This window comes from Pagrus pagrus, assembly GCF_965226575.1.
Source record: "Pagrus pagrus genome assembly, chromosome: 3".
Taxonomy (NCBI): Eukaryota; Metazoa; Chordata; class Actinopteri; order Spariformes; family Sparidae; genus Pagrus; species Pagrus pagrus.
In genome coordinates this window covers 14,071,742-14,094,444 of record NC_140187.1, presented here as the reverse complement: position 1 = coordinate 14,094,444, position 22,703 = coordinate 14,071,742, and the positions used below count along the sequence as shown (strand labels likewise).

The 22,703-nt window shown below is 41.7% G+C and overlaps 3 protein-coding genes across 4 annotated transcripts in view; 2 read left to right on the top strand and 1 right to left on the bottom strand.

Annotated features, from left to right (window-relative positions):
* Positions 1-2,076: 2,076 nt before the first annotated feature.
* Positions 2,077-5,339, top strand: akr7a3 (aldo-keto reductase family 7, member A3 (aflatoxin aldehyde reductase)). The gene is made up of 7 exons (XM_084346769.1): positions 2,077-2,584; positions 3,090-3,277; positions 3,439-3,543; positions 3,848-3,944; positions 4,383-4,482; positions 4,634-4,763; positions 5,175-5,339. Exons 1-7 carry the CDS (start codon positions 2,287-2,289, stop codon positions 5,334-5,336), a joined length of 1,080 nt encoding a protein of 359 aa, XP_084202895.1. The 5' UTR covers positions 2,077-2,286; the 3' UTR covers positions 5,337-5,339.
* A 112-nt stretch (positions 5,340-5,451) lies between these two features.
* Positions 5,452-8,323, bottom strand: mrto4 (MRT4 homolog, ribosome maturation factor). The gene is made up of 8 exons (XM_084346777.1): positions 8,215-8,323; positions 7,909-7,967; positions 7,694-7,797; positions 6,947-7,028; positions 6,788-6,855; positions 6,548-6,699; positions 6,242-6,318; positions 5,452-6,153 (listed from the first exon to the last, which is right to left on the bottom strand). Exons 1-8 carry the CDS (start codon positions 8,240-8,242, stop codon positions 6,007-6,009), a joined length of 717 nt encoding a protein of 238 aa, XP_084202903.1. The 5' UTR covers positions 8,243-8,323; the 3' UTR covers positions 5,452-6,006.
* Positions 8,324-12,157: 3,834 nt separating this feature from the next.
* Positions 12,158-22,703, top strand: part of iffo2b (intermediate filament family orphan 2b) — a 31,043-nt gene continuing 20,497 nt past the window's right edge. For both annotated transcript variants that reach the window (XM_084349374.1, XM_084349373.1), the window contains exon 1: positions 12,158-12,758. In XM_084349374.1, the coding sequence (XP_084205500.1) occupies positions 12,283-12,758 (476 nt within the window). In that variant the 5' untranslated portion in view covers positions 12,158-12,282. The remainder of the gene's footprint in view (positions 12,759-22,703) is intronic.

Below are 22,703 nucleotides of genomic sequence, written 5' to 3'. Positions count from 1 at the left end.
GGGGAGGCTTATTAGAGGACCACAACTCAATTTTGCCATGGGGCCCTGTAAGCCATCCCTTGTATCACCATACTCTTGTACTAATAAATAAGTTTCCTTTTCGATAACACTACAAATTTAACTTATACCTACAGTTAATCTGGACTGCACATGGATGAAGACTGCATGAGAAACCCAATGAGCCTATTTTGTGGTGATCTGCTGACACCCTATGGTTACAAATAAGAACTACACGCTACAACTAGTCTGACGAGTGCTCTGCGGAGTGATGCAACGAAAAGACTAACAAATATCAACACGTTTAAAATAACAGGATGTTAAGGTGATAAATCACCTTAAACCGGCTAATTATGTAACTAGGGTGGAGGAGGAGGAGGAGGAGGGGGGCGGCTGCGTCCCTCTGTGTGTGCGCGGATCTCAGTCCGTCGATCAGGTGTACATGCGCGAGACATGAGACTTTATAAGTACAGCTTTCAGTCTGCTGACTAAATGTGCCACGATATTTGTCACAGTGACATTACTACGTGCATGTAAATGTTTAAAAATAACAAGAAACAGACTTCCACTTTACACCGGCTCTTTTGTTGGTCTATGGTCCAGTCGCTTTCTGCTGCCACGGGGCAGCGGGATCGTTGTGCCCCCCACTGAAAGTGTAATGCCCACCCACTTACACGTTTCTGAATAAATATTAACACGCTTAAACTGACAGGATGTGGAGGTGATAGTTTAGCACTGGCTCCGTCTTAAACTGGTCAAGTAACTTAACCGCAATCGCTCCCCTAACTGCCAAACCCCCACGACCTCTGCCGTCGGGATGCTCGCTGCTGTACTTAAGCAGGACCGTGCACACTCACAAGTCACATAATTAAAGACGTGCTCGTAAATCTGCAGAGGTGTGTGGCTCGTCGAAACATGTCGTCGTCTGCAGCTAAACAGCCAGTTTCCTTACTGGGAACCAACACGTTCGGTGGCCGAGTCGACGCCGAGCAGAGCCTGGACATCGTGAAGGCTTTCCTGGACAGGGGACACAACCACCTGGACACAGCCTTCATGTACGAGGATGGGAAGACAGAGACGTTCATAGGGGGCAGTGCTGTTGGTATTGATATATTGGATACTGTTGACGATTAGTATTGTATCCATTTAAAATGTTTAGTATCAATATTTTTTCAACCCTAATCAGAAGGGAAAGATCAGTGAATGATTTTTTTAGGCCTAAATATACAAAATCTTCGTTTTCATGACTGAAAAATATTAATAAACAAAGTGACTTTAAAGAACAACACAATTTCATACTGTTTAACTTTGTTTATATTTGGCGGACCCTGCCACTTTTCTAGCTTCAAACAGTGTTCTGGGGACTCTTGATAACATTATTTGCAGGCCAGTGCATCTCAGCAGCACAACTGTACTTCATTATAATGCTGTTTTATCCCACATTTGACTTTTATCAAATAATTGCAGCTCTTTGTGTTTCAAATATTGTACACATATTGCGATTTCAATTAATTGTAATTGATTGTAATTGAATGTTGCAGCCCTAATCAAAACACAACGTAATCTGACTTAATCTTGAAGCCTTGTCTTACACAAGTTTTAACATTACAGTCGTTCTTGTGGTTACGTGGTGCAAACCCTTCAACGAATATCTGTTTAATCAAATTATAACAGTAACTGACGGAAAACCTGGGAATTTAATAGGGGGGCACTTTTTGAGACTTTGGGATCGGGGTTAAAAGAGGCCCACAGCTCAATTTTGTCATGGGGCCCTACAACCAGTCTCTTATCACTTTACACTCACATGAATGTCTTTTTAGTTGTGATGCACCAAAAACAACCAATTTAAATGTTGTATCAATCTGCTCTTGTCCTAATAAATAAGGTGTCTTGTTAATCACAGTAAAAATATTAACCTGCACATACGTAGGTGGAGGAAGCAGGAGAAACCCACTGAGCATATTCTGTGGTGATCTGCTGACACCTTGTGGCTAAAAATAAGAGCTACACGCCACAACTAGTCTGACCAGTGCTCTGCAGATGATTCAACGAAAAGACCTGAACAAATATTAACACACATGTCTAAAGCAACAGGAAGTGGTCACTGACAATGCACTTTGCACTGCTTCAACTACAGCCAAAGCAAAGAAGACGAAAACCCGTTTTCTAGATCTTAAGATAATTTAGCACTCGCTGCGTTTTAAACCTGTTAAGTAACTTCACGACGCTCCCTAACTACAGCTTCCCCCGCGACCTCTGCCCTCCGCGCGCTCGCTGCTGCACTTTAGCATGCTGTGGGCAATAAAAGCCGGACTGCGCTGCACACTCAGACGGAGTCACAATATTAAAGACCTGCTCGTACATTTGCCGAGGTGTGTGGCTCGTCGAAACATGTCGTCGTCTCCAGCTAAACGCCCGGCGTCCATACTGGGAACTATGGCGTTCGGTGGCCGAGCTGACGCCGAGCAGAGCCTGGACATGGTGAAGGCTTTCCTGGACAGGGGGCACAACCACCTGGACACAGCCTTCATGTACGTGGATGGGAAGTCAGAGACGGTCATAGGGGGCATGAACCTTCCCAAGACAGGTATATCAGAAGCAGCCATGTTCGTAATAAGTCAAAACACGGACTTCTCTCAGTCTGCTAACCTTTCACTGAGTTTATAAAGTTAACTAGCAGAGCTGTCAACGGAGCTACCTGCTGGGAGGGCAGCAGCTACGAATTATGGGTAATAAGCCCACCATAACCAACAATACCAGCGTAAGATTTAAAGGTGCACTGTGTAGTTTTGGGGAGGAAATTTAATCAGGAGAGAAATGTTATGAAACACTGTCTGGAGCTTGTTGGAGGTTGAACAAAGATGGTACAAAAACAGAAACCCTTGGAACAAGTTTGTTAATAATGTACTGTTAGTATCTTCATTATCATGATCTGGTCGGACCGTTAACTTGATTATTTAAACTATTTAAACAGTTGCATAGCATAGTGTCTGAGCCCTTAATGGAAAAAAAAAAAACCCCTCAGTTGTGTTTGCTGAAACCAACTTGTTACTGACTACCTTGACGTGTTATACACTGTGCTTGTGTTACAGTAAGCATAGCTACCAAGGCCAATCCCTGGGATGGAAAGACGCTGAAGCCAGAAAGTGTGCGCTCACAGCTGGAAACCTCCCTTCAGAGGCTGCGGACTGATTGCGTGGACCTTTTCTACCTTCATGCCCCTGACCACCAAAACCCCATCCAGGATACCCTTAGGGCCTGCAATGAACTCCACAAAGAGGTAGAGTTATGACTCCAGAACTGTCTCTTACATATTTGCACACTATAAATAATAAATCATCAAATCTGTTAATGATATTGTGCCTAGCATGTTTGGATACTATCTGCTTACTTGACAGTATTTTATAAAACCATTAATTCATGTCAAAATGTGGCCCTCAGGGGAAATTCAAGGAGTTTGCTCTGTCAAACTATGCATCATGGGAAGTAGCTGAAATTGTGACCATCTGCAGACACAACAACTGGATCGCTCCCACTGTGTATCAGGTATTCTGGGACTAAAATGTCTCCAATCATCTTCAGACTAAATCAAATGCTTGATTTATGTCCATGTTGCATCCCTCCTTACGAGTGGCTATGTGTTAGAAAGACCTTTATTTTCATGTCGGCGTGATCATTACAGAGTGAGCTGATACAACTTTGTGCAGCTGCATATCCCAGATCACAGTAGTTTTTTTTCAAGTAAAAAAATAGCTAAGTTAAGCTTCACCTCGTGGTGTAGAGAAACGTGCTTCTTTTCTGTTTATTCTCTCACTTTTACATTAACTAAGAATCTTACAAACTATCACAGGGAATGTACAATGCCACCACAAGACAGGTTGAGACAGAGTTGCTGCCATGTCTGAGATACTACGGGATGAGATTCTACGCATACAATCCTCTAGCAGGTCTGTATATCTTCTACTGTAGTGTGCCCTGCAGTCGCCATTTGAGACGTTTCCCTTTTAAAAGTTAATTCTGATTCTTTAACTTTTCATGAAGTCAGGTCGTAGTTGGAATTTGTCATACTTGATACTTCAGTTTTTGAAAAACTTTCCCATCAGCCTCAACTGCACCTTATGTGTAGTGCTTATTAACAAGTATTAGCATGCTAACTGTATGGTGAACATGGTAAACTGTATATCTGTCTAGAATGAAGGTGTTATGTTGTCATTTACTGTAGCTCAAAACAGCCTCACAGAGCTTCTTACTATGGCTGGATTACTTAGTCTTGTCTTGACAGTATGTTTTTCTCCAAATGCAGACTGAAAAAGCTTCGTATTGAGTTCATCAGCATTCAAACCAAAGATTTTTGCTTGAATTCTGACATTACTATTGTTCTGCAGGTGGCCTTCTGACAGGAAAGTACCACTACGAAGACAAAGACGGTTCCCAGCCTGCAGGACGCTTCTTTGGCAACAACTGGGCTGCAGCATACCGGGACAGGTGAGAGACCAGCTGTATGATTTTTACATTTTTTCCGGACAATAAGCAACTCCATTTGTTTTAACACTTGAGGTATTTCTTTCTGCATGTATGCACTTTTATGAACGCCGACCAAGCACAAAAAATACTTGTCTTTCTGCTTCTCTGTCAGATACTGGAAGGAGAGTCAATTCCATGCGATAGGTCTGGTTATAAAGTCATTGGAGACAGTGTACGGCTCAGAGAAACCCACCATGACTTCTGCTGCTATGCGCTGGATGTATCACCACTCCCAACTTAAGGTACCTACACTGTTTGGAGAGCTCTAGTGAGAGGACATGATGTGTTGTCATTATCTTGGGGAGATTATGCTGTACAACATGAGATTAGAATTTTAACGTTTTTGTCAGTACTGTATCAATTATCAGTTAAAACATATCCTTCACATCACTAATACATTTTATGATGAAACTGAGAACTAGGCCTGCGGCTGACAATGATTTTGTTATCTTAATAGAAAAAATCCCAGCTCTTTCACCATGTGAAAGGGCATGGTCAGTTGGATTTTCAATTTTAGAATCAAAGACTATTGGTTCTTGTCGTTGCAGTAAATGTTACACCAACTTTGAAACACAATAATAATAATTCTGATTAAAACAACATTTTGACATCATAGTTTTCCTCCTTGACCACTAAACTGTCTGCTGTTCCAGGGTGAGCTCGGTGATGGAGTCATCATTGGCATGTCAAGTATGGAGCAACTTCAGCAGAACTTGGCTGCTGCAGAGGAGGGACCTCTGGATGAGAGAGTGGTCGCTGCTTTCAATGAGGCCTGGAACCTCGTAGCCCACGAGTGTCCAAACTACTTCCGCTGAAGAGCCAAAATCTCCTCAACAGTGAAATCAAATTTCAAGTTTATAGAGTAAATGATCTGCTTAAGGCCCTTTCCCTTAGTTACTTATTACTTGTGCTTTTTACTTGAAATCACACTTCTTCTTATAAATGAATCAACTGGAGAACAGTATGTATTAATCATCAGAGCAGTTGGTTAATGTATAAATGTAAATGAAAACACAAGATTTTTTCAGTGAAAAGGTACTTTTTCTGGAGTCTGCCTTAAACTGTTACATTAAAATAAAAACTCATTTTCCCAAATTAACAAAATGTTTTTCTTTACACATAAAATGAATTGAATGGGGTCGGTTTAACACATACATTGTTTTGACAGAAAGGCAAATAACTGCAATACAAAACTTTTTGTCATCAGGTTGACAAAACGAGCAGCATCAACAGGATTACATGCAAGACCTCATTAAGTCCCCTGACTTCGGTCACCAGTTTACTGAAGAACAATTCAGTCCAAAGCTAAAATTCAAGGTGAAGGACAGAAGTTCTTGAAAAAGCGTCAGAAGTAAAGGTATAAACAGACTCCATGGACTGAACTGGCAGTCAGGATGAATGGTTCTAACATTGACGAGTCCCTCTGCTGTTGAAGGTTGGCAAAATGACTTTTAAAAATAATGTGTACAAGCTCTTGCGGGTGTTTCATTCTGCAACATCATCATCCTCTTCTTCTTCATTATCCTGCATAGACTCTTCCTCACCAGCACAGTTCTCAAACTCGCCTGTTTCTGAGTTCCACATACATTTGATCTGCACCTTGAATTCTGCCATTTCAATGGCAAAGAGTTTCTGTGGGGAAAAAAACAGCAAATTTGAACAAATGCAACACAATATATCACTGTTGAAATTTTCTGCAATCAAAAAGTAATGAACTCACCAGAATCCGAGCCTGCTCAGGAGTCAGCACGTCTCCCTCCTTACAGACTTCATGGTCCTTCAGCAGTGTCACCACACCTTTCATAACAGATGATACAAAATGTGACTATCGTGTCATATCCATCTGATGTGATCTTTAAAAGAGGAAGCCCATTCTACCAACAATTGTTGTCTGTGTTTAGATCTTCAGAACGAAGCAATGGGAAGTCAAAAAGGTATAGAGCAATTGTTGGTGTTGGTCTTCACATGAGATTTGTTGACAAAAGAAAAATGTAGTATAAATGGCAGCCTTCTATCGTAATCTTACCCTTCTTGAGAGCAGTGGGAAGTCCCAATTGCCTCAACTGGGGCTCCATTGAGTGAGGAAACTGGTCCAGGGGTCCCTCATCCAGAGTTATGGCCATCTGTGCCTGGTTGCCTGCCCGCGCATAATCCACCTCTTTGAAATGACTGAAATACCTACAGGGAGAGAACACCATTCTGTCAAATGATGAACAGTATTTAGAGAATCACTGCAACGATGATACCTTAAAGAATCCTCACTTACTCTTGTACTTCATCCTTTGTTTTATTTGTGAATAGTACTCCTACTTCTCCTCGTAGATACTTGGTGACCTGCACATTATCAAAAGGCAATAAACATTACAAGTCTTTGAAATACGTCATTATATTTCTGTTTTAACACCACACATGAGATCTTGCCTACCTTGTGCAAGTTATCTTTGTATTCGTCTGTTTGTCCTTTACCCAAGGCAACAATCATGACTTTATTTTTGCCAAAGAAGAATCTGTTGAAAAAGAATAGAGTCCAGTTAAATTGTTGACCATGGCACCTATATAACTTTCTAGTCCACCTGATATATCGGTTGGATGATTTTGTCCTATCAGAAATATACTGGTATCGGCGTATATGTTGTCCAATATGCACAGAGATTCAACTTTTTCTCGAAACGTTTGAATGTTTGACCACATTTGAGGGATCATTGTAAAAAATGTGTTACAATACCTGATTTTTTACTCCCCAATACCAGCATCGGCCTCAAAATGCAAGTGTTGGTCGAGCTTGATAGCTTTTATAATGTTGGAAAGTGAAAGATACAGATTTTTTCTTCTTTTTAAATGGAAGAATTGAAGCTGAAATATCCTGACTTTTGGTCCCCAATATAAGATGAACTTCAACAGCACTAGATCTTAGTGTTGACTGGTAAATGCCCATGTCTTTCAAACTCCATGCCCCCAGTTATTGACACAAACTGTCTCATTGTTGTAGTCTTCAAAATGACCCTGATGAATAACCCCCGTTCCTCAGGAGCCACAGAAGACAGTTTACACCTGTTTTCACAGGCTGTGGTACTCCTCATGGCGGCTAAACTGACCTCAATGTGTAAAAGCTGAGAAATACCCCTTTAAATAAACAGGTACGTCAAACCAACAAGCTGCTTGATGTCTTTACCTGCTGTGTTTCCACGCTGTCCTGATGTCTTTCAGCTTGTTATTCCTCATATTGGCCACAGAGAATATGAACAAGTTTCTGTAGGTGTCCACACATTTCCGTAACTAAAATGACAAACAGGTGGAGGGTTTAGTGTCAAACATGTCAATAGCTTCAGCTAACTCTAGCTAGCATATAGCTATAGCTGACAGCAGACCAGAGCAGAAAACACTCACCTCTTCGATCAATTTCTGTTTTAACTCCAGTCCCTTCTTGGCTGTTTTCGTTAACGAAACTAAAGAAAAGATTATAGAAGAAACAGTCAATCAATAATGATAAGTTGGGAGTTTAAGTGATGTCAGTCAACAGTTGCTGTTACAGGACCCCATGTATGTTAACTGCTATAAGCTAACCGTAGCTTGTTAGCTAATGTACGTTACTTTTCTGTCGTCGCCAACAGCAGTAACATAAAGCAACCACTTAACGAGTTTAACCGCTTAATTTGTTTGTACATTAAACAATCTGGGCGTATATTTGCTCACTTTTCTTGTCCCTCCTTGACTTCGGCATGGTTTCCTCTCACGATGGCAGAGCAGCAGACGCACACGTGAAGTGGAAGGACCCCAAATGTTTCTGTTTGGTGAAGCTGACCATGCGGTGCCTGACCACAAAGGTAAACGGAGGAGGGAGAAAGACTTTTAAATAAAGTATCGATAATTAATTACTGTTGTAGGTATGCAGAAATTAAGTGCCGCTGCTAAATTAATATATACATGAATTGATTTAAGAGTCATGTTAGCTTTGTCGTTCTTTACATCTATTATTACACATATAAATCGGGCAAGCTCATTTAAAAGTTTTTTTGTTGGGGTCCCTTCATAATCTATGGCACTATTAGCTGTGTGCAAGAAAATTTATACGGATCTAATATTGGATATCAGGCGCACACCGCTTTATTAAGTTGCATAGTTTGATATTTTAATAAACATTTTTATAAAAAGCAACATTTTTCAGAGTCTTGCCGAACTGTCTAAGATTCATTTCACATTCTCGTGTAACCTGACAGGGTGAAGATTATCTGTCTGGAGTAAATGAGATTATGGACGGTTTAACCCACTAGGAGGCCCCAGAGCCAAAGCAACAACATGCAAGTACAGTGACATCACACACAAAAATACAACCTCACCATACACTCCATTAGTAGGTGTATTTTGGGCCCTTGTTGAGGCGTCCCTTGCCTGTCTGTAAGTCCCCTTTTAAATGTTGATTCTCCTCACACATTTTCTATTAATATTAGAAAGATGTGGCTAAAGACCAATTAAGGTACATTTGCAACATTTTGGCTGGATGGAGGGGAAGCCCAGGACATTTGCCCCTCTTACCCTGCTGTGGGTAAGCATTGCATGAGCCAGAGCGTTATGTCACTTTCAGAGGTTGCATACAGTTACATCACTCATTTTGGTTCTGATAACAATGTTTTCAGAAAAACTGCTGCGACAAGTGATATGCTAAAGCTTTCAAGTTCAGGCGAAACTTTGGTTATCATCAGATGTCTCACAGAATCAAAGAGTCCTCAGAAGATTACAAAAAGACACAGTGTGCAAAGGAATGCATACATTTTGTGTTGCAGAAAAAATCCCGACACGCAGACAGAATCATTTTTAGCTGTGACTCAAATTAACTAACTTTAACTTCACGCCAAAATAACTTTAACGCTTCAACACACACATCGCATCGACTACAAGCCAAAATATATTTAGTGATCTAAATTTGTTACGTGTTCAGTCACGAATATCAGACTGAACGTACGCATGCAGCTGTTACCGAAGCTCCATCAAACCCAGAGCCAACTTTAAATTAGTACAAAGCAAAACACTTATTATAATTTTAGCTTTGCAATGTCACAAGTTTAGTGCCAAAAGCACGGGACTGCCACTGTGAAATAAAACACACAAAAGAATACTTTGAGGGCACTGTTAGCAACTTCACAAATGCTAGATTAGCTAAGGATAAGATGAAATTTCACAAGCTTAGTGCTGCCTGGAAATGATTTCTTCCACTGTGTTCTGAAACAGATGGTAGCATTTGTGATTAAAACAAAGCAAAAATTGTTAACAGGGGCATAAGACAAGGAGGGGAAAGGGGGACTGAGCCTGAAATCTATTATCGATAGTTCCTAGTCAGTGTTCAAAACTTCCAACTTCGAAATGTTTTATAAGCAACCACACACACAGATCAGCACACTTAAAAAGAGACGAGAGGATTGGCTTGTACCGCTTGCGCTCACAGACTTTTATCAAGCACAATACAACTGAATGGAAGTAGAAACAAGGTTATTACAGCGCTGTTCACAACACAGAAACTATATAGCATAAAAAGTGATGAAAAGGTAACTGTCCCGTGTGCACTTCTGTGATGTGTTTATATCAGTGAAGGCGGAGTTGGTGGATCTTTCCCAAGTTTCCGACTTGGATGACCGTTCAATTGCACCTTTCAGTGTTTGATATTGTTTTTCTCCAGAGACAATGGATGCAGCTCCAGTATACATGGTGCTCTTTTGAGGAGGGCCCATGTTGATACTAGAATAAAAAGCAGAGGATGCATGGAAGGGACTACAGAGGAAATGCCTCTGCACATGGTCCAGAATTTTGTGCTGCGCCCCTGACAGTGACTCACCTATTAACTAAATTGGTATTCAATGCACACTCTCATTTCTCCCCATCCTTTCTCTTGTAGTGGATGCAGTCTGGCAGAAATACAAGTCTGGGCAAATTCAGACATGTCCTTTGAGATGATGCCCAGATGAAACTCAGTAGATATATAAGTTCCACTAACTTTGTATTTTTTCTATTGTTAAGTGAAGGCAAACATATACGCTCAAAACTGATCTATTAATAGCTTCAGACAATGTTCTTTATTTTGTTTTGGCCAGCCTCTTGAAATAGATTAATGACTGAAAACAAATACTGAAAAACTCATTAGGCAAATTGAAAGTATTCACAAACCCATATATCAAAGGGTGCCCAAACTGTTTCCCTTAGAGGGCCAAGACTAAAAGTTACTGGTGGGCCCAGGCCACAAGCAAACACATATTGTGTTGTATTGTTAAGAGACAAAATGTACTATGATCCAAAGTTCCCTTTATTGACTGACTTCCTGTACAAAGTGTCACTTTGCTTCATGTTCAGATCATGAACAATAATCTATATTTAGGGATCCTACAAAGAGCATTTTTTCCTTCTATCGTTTTTAAAAATGTATTTTTAATTTTTCTTTGCTAGAAACATCTTGCAGGCCAAGGGGGACCTTGAACCGGGCCAACTTTGGCCTCACTTTGGGGAGCTGGCCTATAGGCACCTGTTTTTTTTTGTTTTTTTACCAATAATTATAAGTATAAGTTTGTGTATAAACACCAACAAAAAAAACAATGCGAATTTGTCTTTGGAGGGGTTCGCAAGAAGAAAACACAAATTAGGACTATATACAAATATATAAATGTGTAATAACCTACAGTACAATATATGGTCATATAATGGAGTAGAATACAATATTACATTTTGCAAAACACAACATTCACAAAACACAATGACATTTTAATAACGCAACATTTCACAAAACACAACATTTTAGAAAATACAACATATCATAAAAAACAACATTTCACAGAACAGGGCCACCGTACCCTACGATACAATAGACAAGCAGGTAATCATATGGAGTCTGAGATGTTTTATTATTATTATTATCATTATTATTATTATTATTATTATTATTATTGTGGTGAAAGTTTGTCAGTGATGCCTTTTTATTTGAAGATTCAGCTGCAACATGCAGGCCTACAACAAGTTCAACCCCTGAACAACATGCCTGAACACGATGCGCAAAACAAAATGAATTGAGGATTGATTGTTATTCTCCTATTGATTAAGCTTATGTGTTTGCCTTCTGCCGGTATGTGATCCCTCTCCTCGCTGTCGGTGTGGGAGAGAAAGGGGGAGGGACGTGGGAGGGGCCGGTGAGGGTGATAGTGCCTAGTTTAGCACTTTGCAATATGATCCGCGCACACCACGGAGAGGCCGGGCTCTGCGGTCCTGCGTCCTGCTACCATCCCACCACCGCACCACATGGAGACGGGACAGAGCCACAGTAACGGGGAATGACAAAGGAAGAAGGAGGACCATCTTCCTGTGGCTATATGAACCCGGCACAGCATCAGCAGCTCCTGACAAAGCAAAGACGCACAGAGAGATGAGGGTGACGGGAAGTGCGACTGGAGCTCGTTGCGGTCTGCGTCAAACCTCTCGCCCCGTCGGAAGATAATGCCCTCGGCGCCCCTTAAAGGACTTTCTGGGTTTGTTTGCTGTTTGCTCTGCAGGGGTCCATGTTGTCAGTATCTCGGGAGTAAACATCCAGAAGGGACAGTGATGTTCACCAGGTCTCCAGCCACCTCTCAGTCACTCTCAGCATCTGCGTTGTAAGGAGAAACTCGCCCTGTGGGAGTGGGATTGTGAAGGAATATGCAGAGATAAAGACAAACAACAGTTTTTTTTTTATTGCATCCAAACCAGACAGAGCCATAAGTGGATTACCGGGTGTTTCTCACCTGAAACATGAACTCACTGTTTTTCTCCGATACTCCGCCTGGTCCGGTCTGCAACGTCCCCGCCGGGTCGGGCGCGGTGACCAGCGCCCTGCGAAACGACCTGGGCTCCAACATCCATGTGCTGAAAACCCTCAACCTGCGATTCCGCTGCTTCCTTGCCAAAGTTCACGAGCTAGAGAGGAGGAACAAGCTGCTGGAGAGCCAGCTGCAGCAAGCACTGCAGAGACCGCAGTACCGACACCTCTACACCCGGGAAGTTGCCGTGCAGACGGACGGTCCCGAGTCCAGACTGCCGGGCACCATCTGGAGTTTCACCCACGTCCGGAGGCAAGGGGAGCGCTTCGAGACCCTGCAGGGGCCCGGGGTGACGTGGACGCATCCGGATGGAGTTGGGGTCCAGATAGACACCATCACCCCAGAGCTGAGGGCTCTGTATAACGTGCTGGCCAAAGTCAAGAGGGAGAGGGACGAGTACAGGAGAAGGTGAGTGAACACCATCATCAACATTACTGATGAGGCCATGTGAACTATGTCTGCTGGTGTTGGATGGTTGTTTCAAAGACTTCTGAAGCATGTTTCCATAATTAATATACAGCAGCACAGTCCATGTTATGCCTGGATACATCCCAATGTATCTGACCAGCTATTCAGTCATTTGCAGGGGAGAAGCAAGACATTAAAGGCCCCGAAAGAAGGATGCTCTGGGCCCCATTTTCCCCTTCCAGGCCCCCCTCATCACTGCTCTCACAGTTGCTATTAGCATTAGCTCATAATTAGGAAGGACACTGAATAAAAGTACAAAATTTCACTGCATCAACTATTAAATTGATTGGCAACAATCAACTGATCGGGTTGAGTAATTCTTCAGACAAAAAGTCGGAAATCTCTGATCCCAGCATCTTAAATGTGAATATTTTGACAGTAAACTGAATATTTTTCAGTTGTGGACAAAACAAGACATTTGAGCGTTTACACTGAGGACACGGGGGACATGTCCCTATCACTTTTAAACGACATAATTAGTTCAAAATGTCTTTAGAAATAGAGTAAACAAATGGTAACAAGAAAATTGGCTCTTTTTTTTTACAGCTGTAAATGTCTACCATGACCTCGTACGATCCCCTCATTATATTGCCTAAAATCACTTACGAAGAATATTTACAATTTTTGTTCTTTCATCTGAACCATTATGTCGCCACCACTCAACACAGTGACACCCTTACATTGGAGGACGTCATCTCGGGGCTTCAATCAAAAGTTTTAAACATTTCATTGTTTAATTTTATTGACCAAACCATTAAACAATTACTCAAGAAAATAATCATCAGATTAATCGAAAGTGAAACTAATCAGTAGTTGCAGCTCTAATCACGGACGCACTCGAAGCCCCTATGGGGGATTTTACAGGAAAATTCAGGTAATTTCTCATTAAGCCTACATCATCATCATCCACACTGTAGTCACAAGTTCAATTGTTGACTCATTCAACGTATATGTGTCAGATTATAAAACCAGAAGTCGTTCTAATGTAGTTTTACATTTAATGAAGACGCATAATCAATATTGCTCTTTAAGATGCTCGTTGCTAGATTGCCCACATTAGAGTGGACATGTGAGGTGATAGACAGACAAATAAACAGCAGCTATTTTGATAGTGGATTGGTCGTTTAAAGTCATGCCAAAATGCCAAATATTCCAGGTTTTCCAATGCTACGATTGCTGCTTTTCTCTGTTTGATATAATTTTAAATGGAAGATCTTTGGGTTTTGGGGTGTTGGTTGGACAAACCAAGACATCTGAAGACGTCACCGTGTGCTCAGGGAATCATTTTATGGACCAAACAGCAACTCGTTTAATCAAGAAAATGAGCAGCACATTAATCAGGAAGGAAATGATTTCTGAGTTGGTTTGAGAGGTTTGAGTGGTCTGATCAAGGAACTGTTCTCATCACTTTATGACTTAAGACTTAACACTGTGACTTCTCTCGTCCCATATGGGCGTGGGTCACAAAATGTCACCATATGCTCGTCTGACAGTACAGTGGAGAGATTACACAGTCATAGAGTTCCACTTGAGGAAGTATTTCCCATGAAGGATTTCAGAGATGACTGTTATTGTGAAGCGAACAGATCCTGTTTCTCACACTCTTCTGAGGAAATTCCTTTGCATGGTTCAGTCTCCACCAATTGTTCCTCTCCTTTAGTCACATTAATTGTGTTTCCTTGAGGACTCACTGCAGCTCCCCCGGCTGACCTACGTCACTGCTGGCCGGCTCGGCTGGCTGGCTGCTGGTGGGGAGACCTGCCAAGCAGACGCCTGCTTCTGTTTGCTGCCATGATTCAAGCAGAGAGGCATTTTAACAGGCCTCTGTCTGCTCGCTGAGGTCGGCTATGACGAACGCTGACTTCCCTGTGAGCGCACTGACTCAGTGACACAGAATGCATGTGCTCTCCCTCTCCTCGGGGAAACTGTATCCTGTCCAGTCATTCCCCCGTAACACCAGCATATCCTTTTTTGTGCATTTCTGCTCGAGAAGATGAACGGCAGTGACTGGGAGAGCAGCCAAATTGAAAAACTGCTGCCGCTGAAGACAAAAATTTTGGATCCCCTTTGGCTAAAATGGAAGCTCTTGACTTTATAAGTCACTGAAACAGCCATTTTAGTTGCTCTGTAAGTCGGGTTTAGTCAACGAAATACATACAGATATGACACTTTTGACTTTCATTCATCGTATGTCTCTTACGCATCCAAACAGTGGCTGTTAAGTGCATTATTTTTACACAGCTATAGGTTTTATGTATGTTTATTATTTTCTTTAATGACACAAGTACCAAAGTGTCCAACATGCTCTTTTCATTCTGTCTACATCTAAAGAAGTGAGGAACGGGACACATTTCCAGCCTGTTTTTATAGGCCAATAATCATGTCGATCAATCTCTCTCCCTGCCTCTCACATTCCTTCTCCTCTGCTCTGAGCTCAGTAATTGCATCATCACTGAGTCTACTGCCCAGTTGTTTTCTCTCTGTCTCCCAGTCTAAATCCTCTTTACTACAGTCACGTTTCAGCATTCAATCCCCGAGCCCCATCCCATCCCATCCCCGCCATGCCTTTTCTCTTCTGTGCTTTGTGTGTTCAGCCATTCCTTCGTCCTTCACTCCACCCCTCCGTCAGCCCCTCCATCCCGCTGCTCCTCTCTGTGTCACGCAGACTGCTTTGTAAGGCATCCTTGACTCCGACCGAGGCCCCCCCGCCCCCCCGTGTGCTCCCATATCGCCCAGGTGATTTATTAAGGCTTTACGAGTGTGGACACATGCGAGGAGATAGATGGCCAGCTGATCCGCTTCTGATTGGTCCACTTGCACTTTAACCAAGATGTGCTCGCTTGCTTGCTTTCCGTCATTTTACAGTGCGCCTCTATCCGATCAAGAGAATATTTTCTAACCTTGAGGCAAAATAGATGATTTTCTTGTTGTTTGTAACACACTCTCTTATGAAGTTGTATTGTGAGGTTAGTTCAAAGGCTGCGTGACAACAGATTTTGCCAGAACAATTAAGATGTACATTGTGTGCCAGGATGGCAAATATGGATTTTTTCAGCCGAAAACCTGTAGTTTATGCAACCCTGAGGGTAAAACGGTGAAGATGTAGTGAGCAAAGATGAAGGATTCTAAATTAGCCAGATTTTTTTCATCAAGAGCCATGCATTATTCCCTAAGAAAATAACAAAAATATCTAAAAACATCCCACAATATTAAGTCGTGTTGTTAATGTGAAGTGAAAGTGAGAAAAAAAAATCCTGGATCCGTCCCTTTACCTGGATCTGCACCAAAAGTTAATGGGGTCTGTTCTGGGCTGAGACCCATTTTCCATCCGTTATGTAATTTTTGGGTAATTTTGCTGTCAAAACAACCAACACACAAACAAATAAACAAACAAACCAACAAACGGATACGTGTGAAAACAACCTCCGTGGCGGAGGTAATTATAAGATCACAAAATCGAGAATAACGTTCTAGATTGCAGGTATTTCCTCAAACAGCTTAAAAACATTCACAGTTCTTCTGAGCACACAAGTTTATTACTTCAATAAACCTTAACTGACCTAAATTATATTTCCAAATCAGCTGCTTGCTCTCTATTGTACAAAATCCTTTTGTTCTAGTCTTTTCTCAGTTACTGGATGTGTTTGTTGATCTGGAAAAGCTCTTTAACCGATTAAGTGCACATTCTTAAAAATCTTTTCCGATTTGTTGGTAATCACTTTCATCTGTTTGTTTACTGCCATCAAATGCAACAGTGTGCCGCTCTCACACACAGACCCACAGCACATAAACAAAACAGTTGTCCAAGGACAGGCTACATAAATCAGACAACCAGTTTATATGAACGTCCACTTAGTGCTACAGCGTCTGGACTGTGGGGTCACGCTAACAAACGACCGTGCAGAGGAGTATGGGTAAGGTCAATGCCAGTCCCCTCGTTCCACTGTCTTGCATCAGTGTGAAATGTATCACCTGTGTGTCAGTGAGTCTCCACCAGTAATTGCCACTGGCATCAGGAGTGCTTAAAAGGCCGTGAAAACAGTGGCTGACATTGACGAATGCATTTGACAGTCGACAACACGCAGTATGTTCACTAAGAATAGACTTAACTCCGTCTACGGCCAACTATGTGACCTAGAAGTGGAGATTTGTTTAGATTTTACATGGTGGTGCAATGATATTGCAGGTAACTATATATTATGCAAATGACTGCACAGACGGGAAGATAGCAACTAAAACACAGCAGTTATTCATGTGTTAATATGCTAATAGATTGTCAGAGAACTATATGAATAAAGATCAGGGCAGTAATTTGCTTATTGCAAATACGAGGGAACAGTATTCAATTTATTTGACTGTAGCTGACATGAATTTCCGTGGAATAGAGGTGCTGTACGGACAGACGGAAAGAGACAGCAGGATCATTTTTATGCCATTTTTAGGGTTCAGTGCTCACTGCAGTGCTGTAGGGATAAAGGACACTACTTTAAGACTTGAACCAGAGATCCCCGATCAGCGTTCTGGCCTCTCCTAATTGGTTGTTTACCCCGTCAGAGGCCAAACAACTGTCCTGCTGGATCACAATGTGGGTGACACAGGACGTATAGTGAACCAGAACGGTCTCCGGGCCTCTTGGGCATGTTCCTCCTGCATGAATAATTCACACGCAGCTGAATTTAGCAGTGTGTGGATCAATGCAGCCAGAATCCACCGAAGACACTTTTCACAGGCTTTGATCTTTTCTTCCCCGTGCTTTAGGGAGGTGAAAGGCAGAGTTGAGCATCTCTTTTGAAAGTAGGATTCGGGGTTGTTGTGATAAAGCACTGACTAATTACAGGAAGCGGTATGCTGTGATTCCAAAGCTGAGCGCTGCATTGTGTTTCAAATGTCATATTTCTCCATCAAGAGCTGCGTCGATGAGCTGTTCAGCCTCTCCTCGTCTGTCTTTGGCGCTGACCTGCCCTGCGTATAATCCAGGCCGTCTATTCATTAGAGGGATTTTCTCTAAGCCGTCACCTAGCACCGAGTCTCCAACCTCCAGCCAGCCCTGCACCACATCCTGGCACGCAGCCGCCAAACTGAAGCGGGGGCCTCTCGAAGTGGAAGACTCCCTGCTGCTGAGATACAGTGAGAGAGAAAGAGAGAGAGCTCAGTTCACTAAAACCATTGAGCTCCAGATTAGAGTCTATATTGTTCCTGTCTTACTCCCCCTTCCTGTCTGCGTGGCGTGCTTCGCTTAAGCTCACAACATATTTTTGAACTTGCAGGCTGTAGTACTTTTATAGTCTTATATAGTCTTTATTGGTTAGACAAAGTAGTAATTTTGTAGATTACATAATCATTTTCAAACCTGGATTGTGCTCAGCAGAAATGTTTAAAGATAAAGTTTACTCCTCTGTGTTATAGACCTCCATTGTTGTCCAGAAATACATCAGTGAGCCTCACTGTTGCACCGGGTGACATGTCCTTTCATTACAATAAACATGGGCGCTGTAGTTTATTTTGAGAGATTCCCACATACACAGTCCTGCTGCAGTAAAGAGCACTGGTTTTCAACCTGGGGGTCAGGACCTCCCAACAGGTTGTATGTTGTATCTTGTGAAATAATGAATCAATCTAATCAGGGAATTTTTTTGCATTCTAGTCTAGTCAACAATTTTGCATGATAACATCTAACTTTTTTGTTAGCATATTTTCAAGATGGCTGCCACCGGCATCCACCGTAAACAAAAAGCAGCACATCTCAGCAAATTTGATTTTAGTGATTTTTGCTGTCATTATATTAGACTTCTTGGGTGCTGAGTCCATTTCCGAGGTGATTGAAGAGGTTAGAGGTCATTTTAACACATTAAAGGTAAAGGACAAGGTTATTTTGGACCAATAAGTTAAAAAAAGTGACAGATGAGAAAAACTGGACACAGCCTGCTTACACTCTGCCCAAGAACAGTCATGAATTATGGTCCGCAGGTGGTCCAGATCTTGCAGCCAGAACACTGTTGCCCATGACACAGGGCCAGCGATATCACAGAGTGGGCTGAGATGTTGCTATGTATGGACACCCGTGCCGTGGCTACTAGATCTGGACCACCTGTGGACTGCAAGTCATTGCTGTAATTGGGCCGACTATAAGTGGGGCTGTGAGCCACAGCTCATAACAGCTCGTGATGAGGCGTCACAAGCCAAAAAGGTTAGCAGCCACTGCATTAGAGCCCCAAATATGTATTAATCTGCAGCCGAAAATAGTCTCAAACAAAGGCACTAATTACCTCCTTTTGAATAACATGCCCTCAAAAACTACAGTGCCCTGCTGTTTTAGGAAATTGCTCTAATCTGAATCTATATACTGTCTTTGTGAGACGTTTTAAAGAAGCCCCTTCTGAAGAAGAGTGATTTAGACCCACATGTTTTAAATAACTACCGGCCTGTATCCAACTTAACATTTTTAAGTAAAATTTTAGAAAAACTTGTTTTTAATCAAGTAAACGAATTTTTAAACTCAAAACATATTTTAGAGACTCACCAGTCTGGTTTTAGGATGAACCACAGTACAGAGACAGCACTCTTAAAGATTTTAAATGACATCAGGTATAATTTGGATAACAACAAACTCACCGTCTTGGTACTACTGGATCTAACCGCCGCCTTCGATACAGTAGACCATCACATTTTATTAAATAGACTGAGGAACCTGGTCGGCCTCTCTGGTACTGTTTTTAACTGGTTCACATCCTACCTCACTGATCGAAGTTTCTTTGTAAGTATGGATACATGTTCCTCAGGAACCCATAAGATAAAGTGTGGGGTTCCCCAAGGGTCAATTTTAGGTCCAACTCTTTTTAATCTTTACATGCTGCCCCTTGGGGACGTCATCAGGAGGCATGGCATCAGCTTTCATAGCTACGCTGACGATACGCAACTGTACATCGCCGTGTCGCCTGATGACACAGGGCCAATTGATGTCCTTTTTAACTGTATTTTAGACATTAAGTCATGGATGGCAGCAAACTTCCTACAGCTCAACCAGGACAAAACAGAGGTTTTAGTCATTGGTCCTGAAGGCCAGAGAGAGAAACTTTTACCAAAGTTACAGGATTTTAAACCCTCAAAATCAGTTAAAAATCTCGGCGTGATTTTTGACTCTGAGCTCACTTTTATTCCACACATCAAAAACATAACAAAGATAGGTTTTTACCATCTTAAGAATATAGCCAGAGTCCGCCCGTTTCTCTCTCAGGCCAGCACGGAGGTGCTGATGCATGCTTTTATCTCTTGTCGTTTAGATTATTGTAATGCCCTGCTCTCTGGTCTTCCCAAAAAGAGCATGCATAACTTACAATTATTACAAAACTCAGCTGCACGAGTGCTGACGAGGACCAGAGGGCGGGAGCATATTACACCTGTTTTAAAATCGCTGCATTGGCTCCCTGTGCGCTTCAGGATTGATTTTAAGGTTCTTCTACTAGTTTTTAAGTGTCTTAACGGTCTTGGTCCTTCTTATCTATCTGCATTACTTTTACCCTATCAACCCTCGCGGACCCTGAGGTCCTCTGGTGCTGGCCTTTTAACGATACCACAAGTTAGAACTAGAACACACGGGGAGGCGGCATTCAGTTATTATGGCCCCCGATTGTGGAACAGCCTCCCAGAGAACCTCAGGGCCGCAGAGAATGTTGATGTTTTTAAAAAGAGGCTCAAGACCCATCTTTTTAATCAGGCTTTTAACTAAACTCATTTAACTTTCTAAGTTCTTACATTTTTTATTATTATTTATTACTATCCTTATTTATTTATTATTATTTATTTATTTATTTACATATTTATTTATTATTATTATTATTATTATTATTATTATTATTATTATATTTTTATTTTTAGCTTAGTTTATCCTGTTTCATTACTTTATTGTTTTACTTCAATGTTTTATTTCAATGTTTTAGTCGTTACTTATGGTCTATTTTATACATTCTATTGTTTTATTCCCTCAGTTTTAGCTCCTATACCTTTTATCTTATTTTACTGTTTTAGCCCCTCGATCTTCCAGTGTTTCCTCCTGGGGGCCTACCACACCGGGAGTTGCTTCTGGTCCACCGATGGGGGTGCTGTCCCGTGGATGGCCCTGGCCCGGGTGGCTAGAGAGCTCTACACCTTGGTGTGGAGCCTCCTGTCTGCCTGGGCTCGGGGGGTCTATGTGGTGGCGCCCCTGCAGTCATGGACCATGATTCCTCTCGGTGTGCATGGCCCCCAAAGGTAGCTTCTTCCTCACCTGTGATTTCGGTGCCCAGCCATGTCTCCTTAGCAACAGCTAGTGTATGTGTGTGGGTGTGTGTATGTTTGTGTGTGGGTGTGTATGTCTGTCCATATGTCTGTGTATGTGTGTGAGTGTGTATGTAAATGTGTATCTGTGTGTATGTTTGTGGGGGTGGGAGGTTTGTGGTCTTCATGGTGTTTTGTATTGTTTTGTTCTGTTTTGTTCTGTTTTGTTTTTAACCTCTGTGAGGCACTTTGTGTTACCGTACAGTATGAAAAGTGCCATATAAATAAAGTTGATTGATTGATTGATTGAAGATTTATATCTTCAGGAGGAACCAGTGGCGTAAGACCTAATTACCACAGAAGGGGCAGTAAAAAATTGAGTGACAGACGCATTAGGAGTTTTTGTGTTTCATAATTTAAGAATAATATAGAAAAATGCTAGACTCATCCTTAAAGGAACATAATAACCACAATGAAGACCAGAAAAACCCAGGAACATTGGCAGAATCTGAAAATAGGAAAGAAAAACATAACTGTGGCCTCCCTCTCTCTGTATCTCCATCTAATTGTAATGAAATCCTGAGTGATACCATGATGGGAGTGCGTTTCCCCCTCTGCTTCCCTGTGCCTTTGTTTCCTCTGTGCTTGTGTGTGGAGCTGCTGTGCTGTGCAGCTGTGGTTGATTATTCATGGGTATCGATACAGCTGAGAGCAGTGGCGCGTTGCCATATTTAAAAGTGCAGGAATGCACCTGTCTCTTTGTGAGCTCTGACTGCAGAGGGGGAGAGTGAAGTGTACGATATGTTGGGTTGGTGAATTATTTTGGAAAAGCGGTTATGGCCTGAAGCAAAGCAGGAGACAAACAGTTTTTTTAGGTGGACTAAATCTTACTGCTAAATCCATAATCATCAGAACTAATCTCACTTTACAGTTTAAGTGTCATTGCCTTTCTGTTTAGGCCTGCTCACGTTGAAGAGCTATTACACCTTTTCTAAAGGCCTGGATGTGCTGACACAGCCTCATGACTTATTAACCCCTATATTTCAGAAGCTTGTTATTCCAGAAATAATGCTGTTTTTAAGGCACCTTAAAAAACAAGCACACACACACATACATATATATAATGTTGCACATGTGCAAGATAGGAACATGGTGTGCGGGAGTCTTGACAGGGAGTAAATCTGTGCGCTTGCATGCTTGACGTTAAAGTAGACCAGATGTGTCCTCCTCCTCTTCAGAGCTCCTTGGAAATGTATTGAGAGATAAAGTGCTTTAACCTCCTGTGGGAGTGTTTTCATTATGGCTCTCTCAACAGTGAAAACTTTATCATGTTAAAGACACAATCCATCATGTATGTGTAAACAACGTAGTGGTGCCAACACAGGGTTGTGACAGAGGTTTTTTGTATCAGTAATGTTTTTGTGAACATGACCACTTAACACTGTTATTTCATCATGTTAAAGATTAACATAAATATTTATATACATATTTATATTTATAATATAATATTTGTTTATAAAGATTGGGTCTTTTATATTTCTTTTTAAACATTCATATCACACATACTTCATCTTTAACGTTCCAATAGCCTTTTTTCCATCTTCGCATTCTTCAAAGCTTTGATTTTCTCCT

What these genes read in the sequence shown, in the direction of transcription:
- akr7a3 (XM_084346769.1), top strand. Translation starts at nt 2,287, where the DNA reads ATGCTGTGGGCAATAAAAGCCGGACTGCGCTGCACACTCAGACGGAGT. An exon ending in GCAATGAACTCCACAAAGAG is followed by an intron (nt 3,278 to 3,438) that starts GTAGAGTTATGA and finishes TGTGGCCCTCAG; the next exon opens with GGGAAATTCAAGGAGTTTGC. An exon ending in TCGCTCCCACTGTGTATCAG is followed by an intron (nt 3,544 to 3,847) that starts GTATTCTGGGAC and finishes AAACTATCACAG; the next exon opens with GGAATGTACAATGCCACCAC.
- mrto4 (XM_084346777.1), bottom strand. Translation starts at nt 8,242, where the DNA reads ATGCCGAAGTCAAGGAGGGACAAGAAAA. An exon ending in ACAAAGGATGAAGTACAAGA is followed by an intron (nt 6,700 to 6,787) that starts GTAAGTGAGGAT and finishes CTCTCCCTGTAG; the next exon opens with GTATTTCAGTCATTTCAAAG. An exon ending in CTGAGCAGGCTCGGATTCTG is followed by an intron (nt 6,154 to 6,241) that starts GTGAGTTCATTA and finishes TTTTCCCCACAG; the next exon opens with AAACTCTTTGCCATTGAAAT.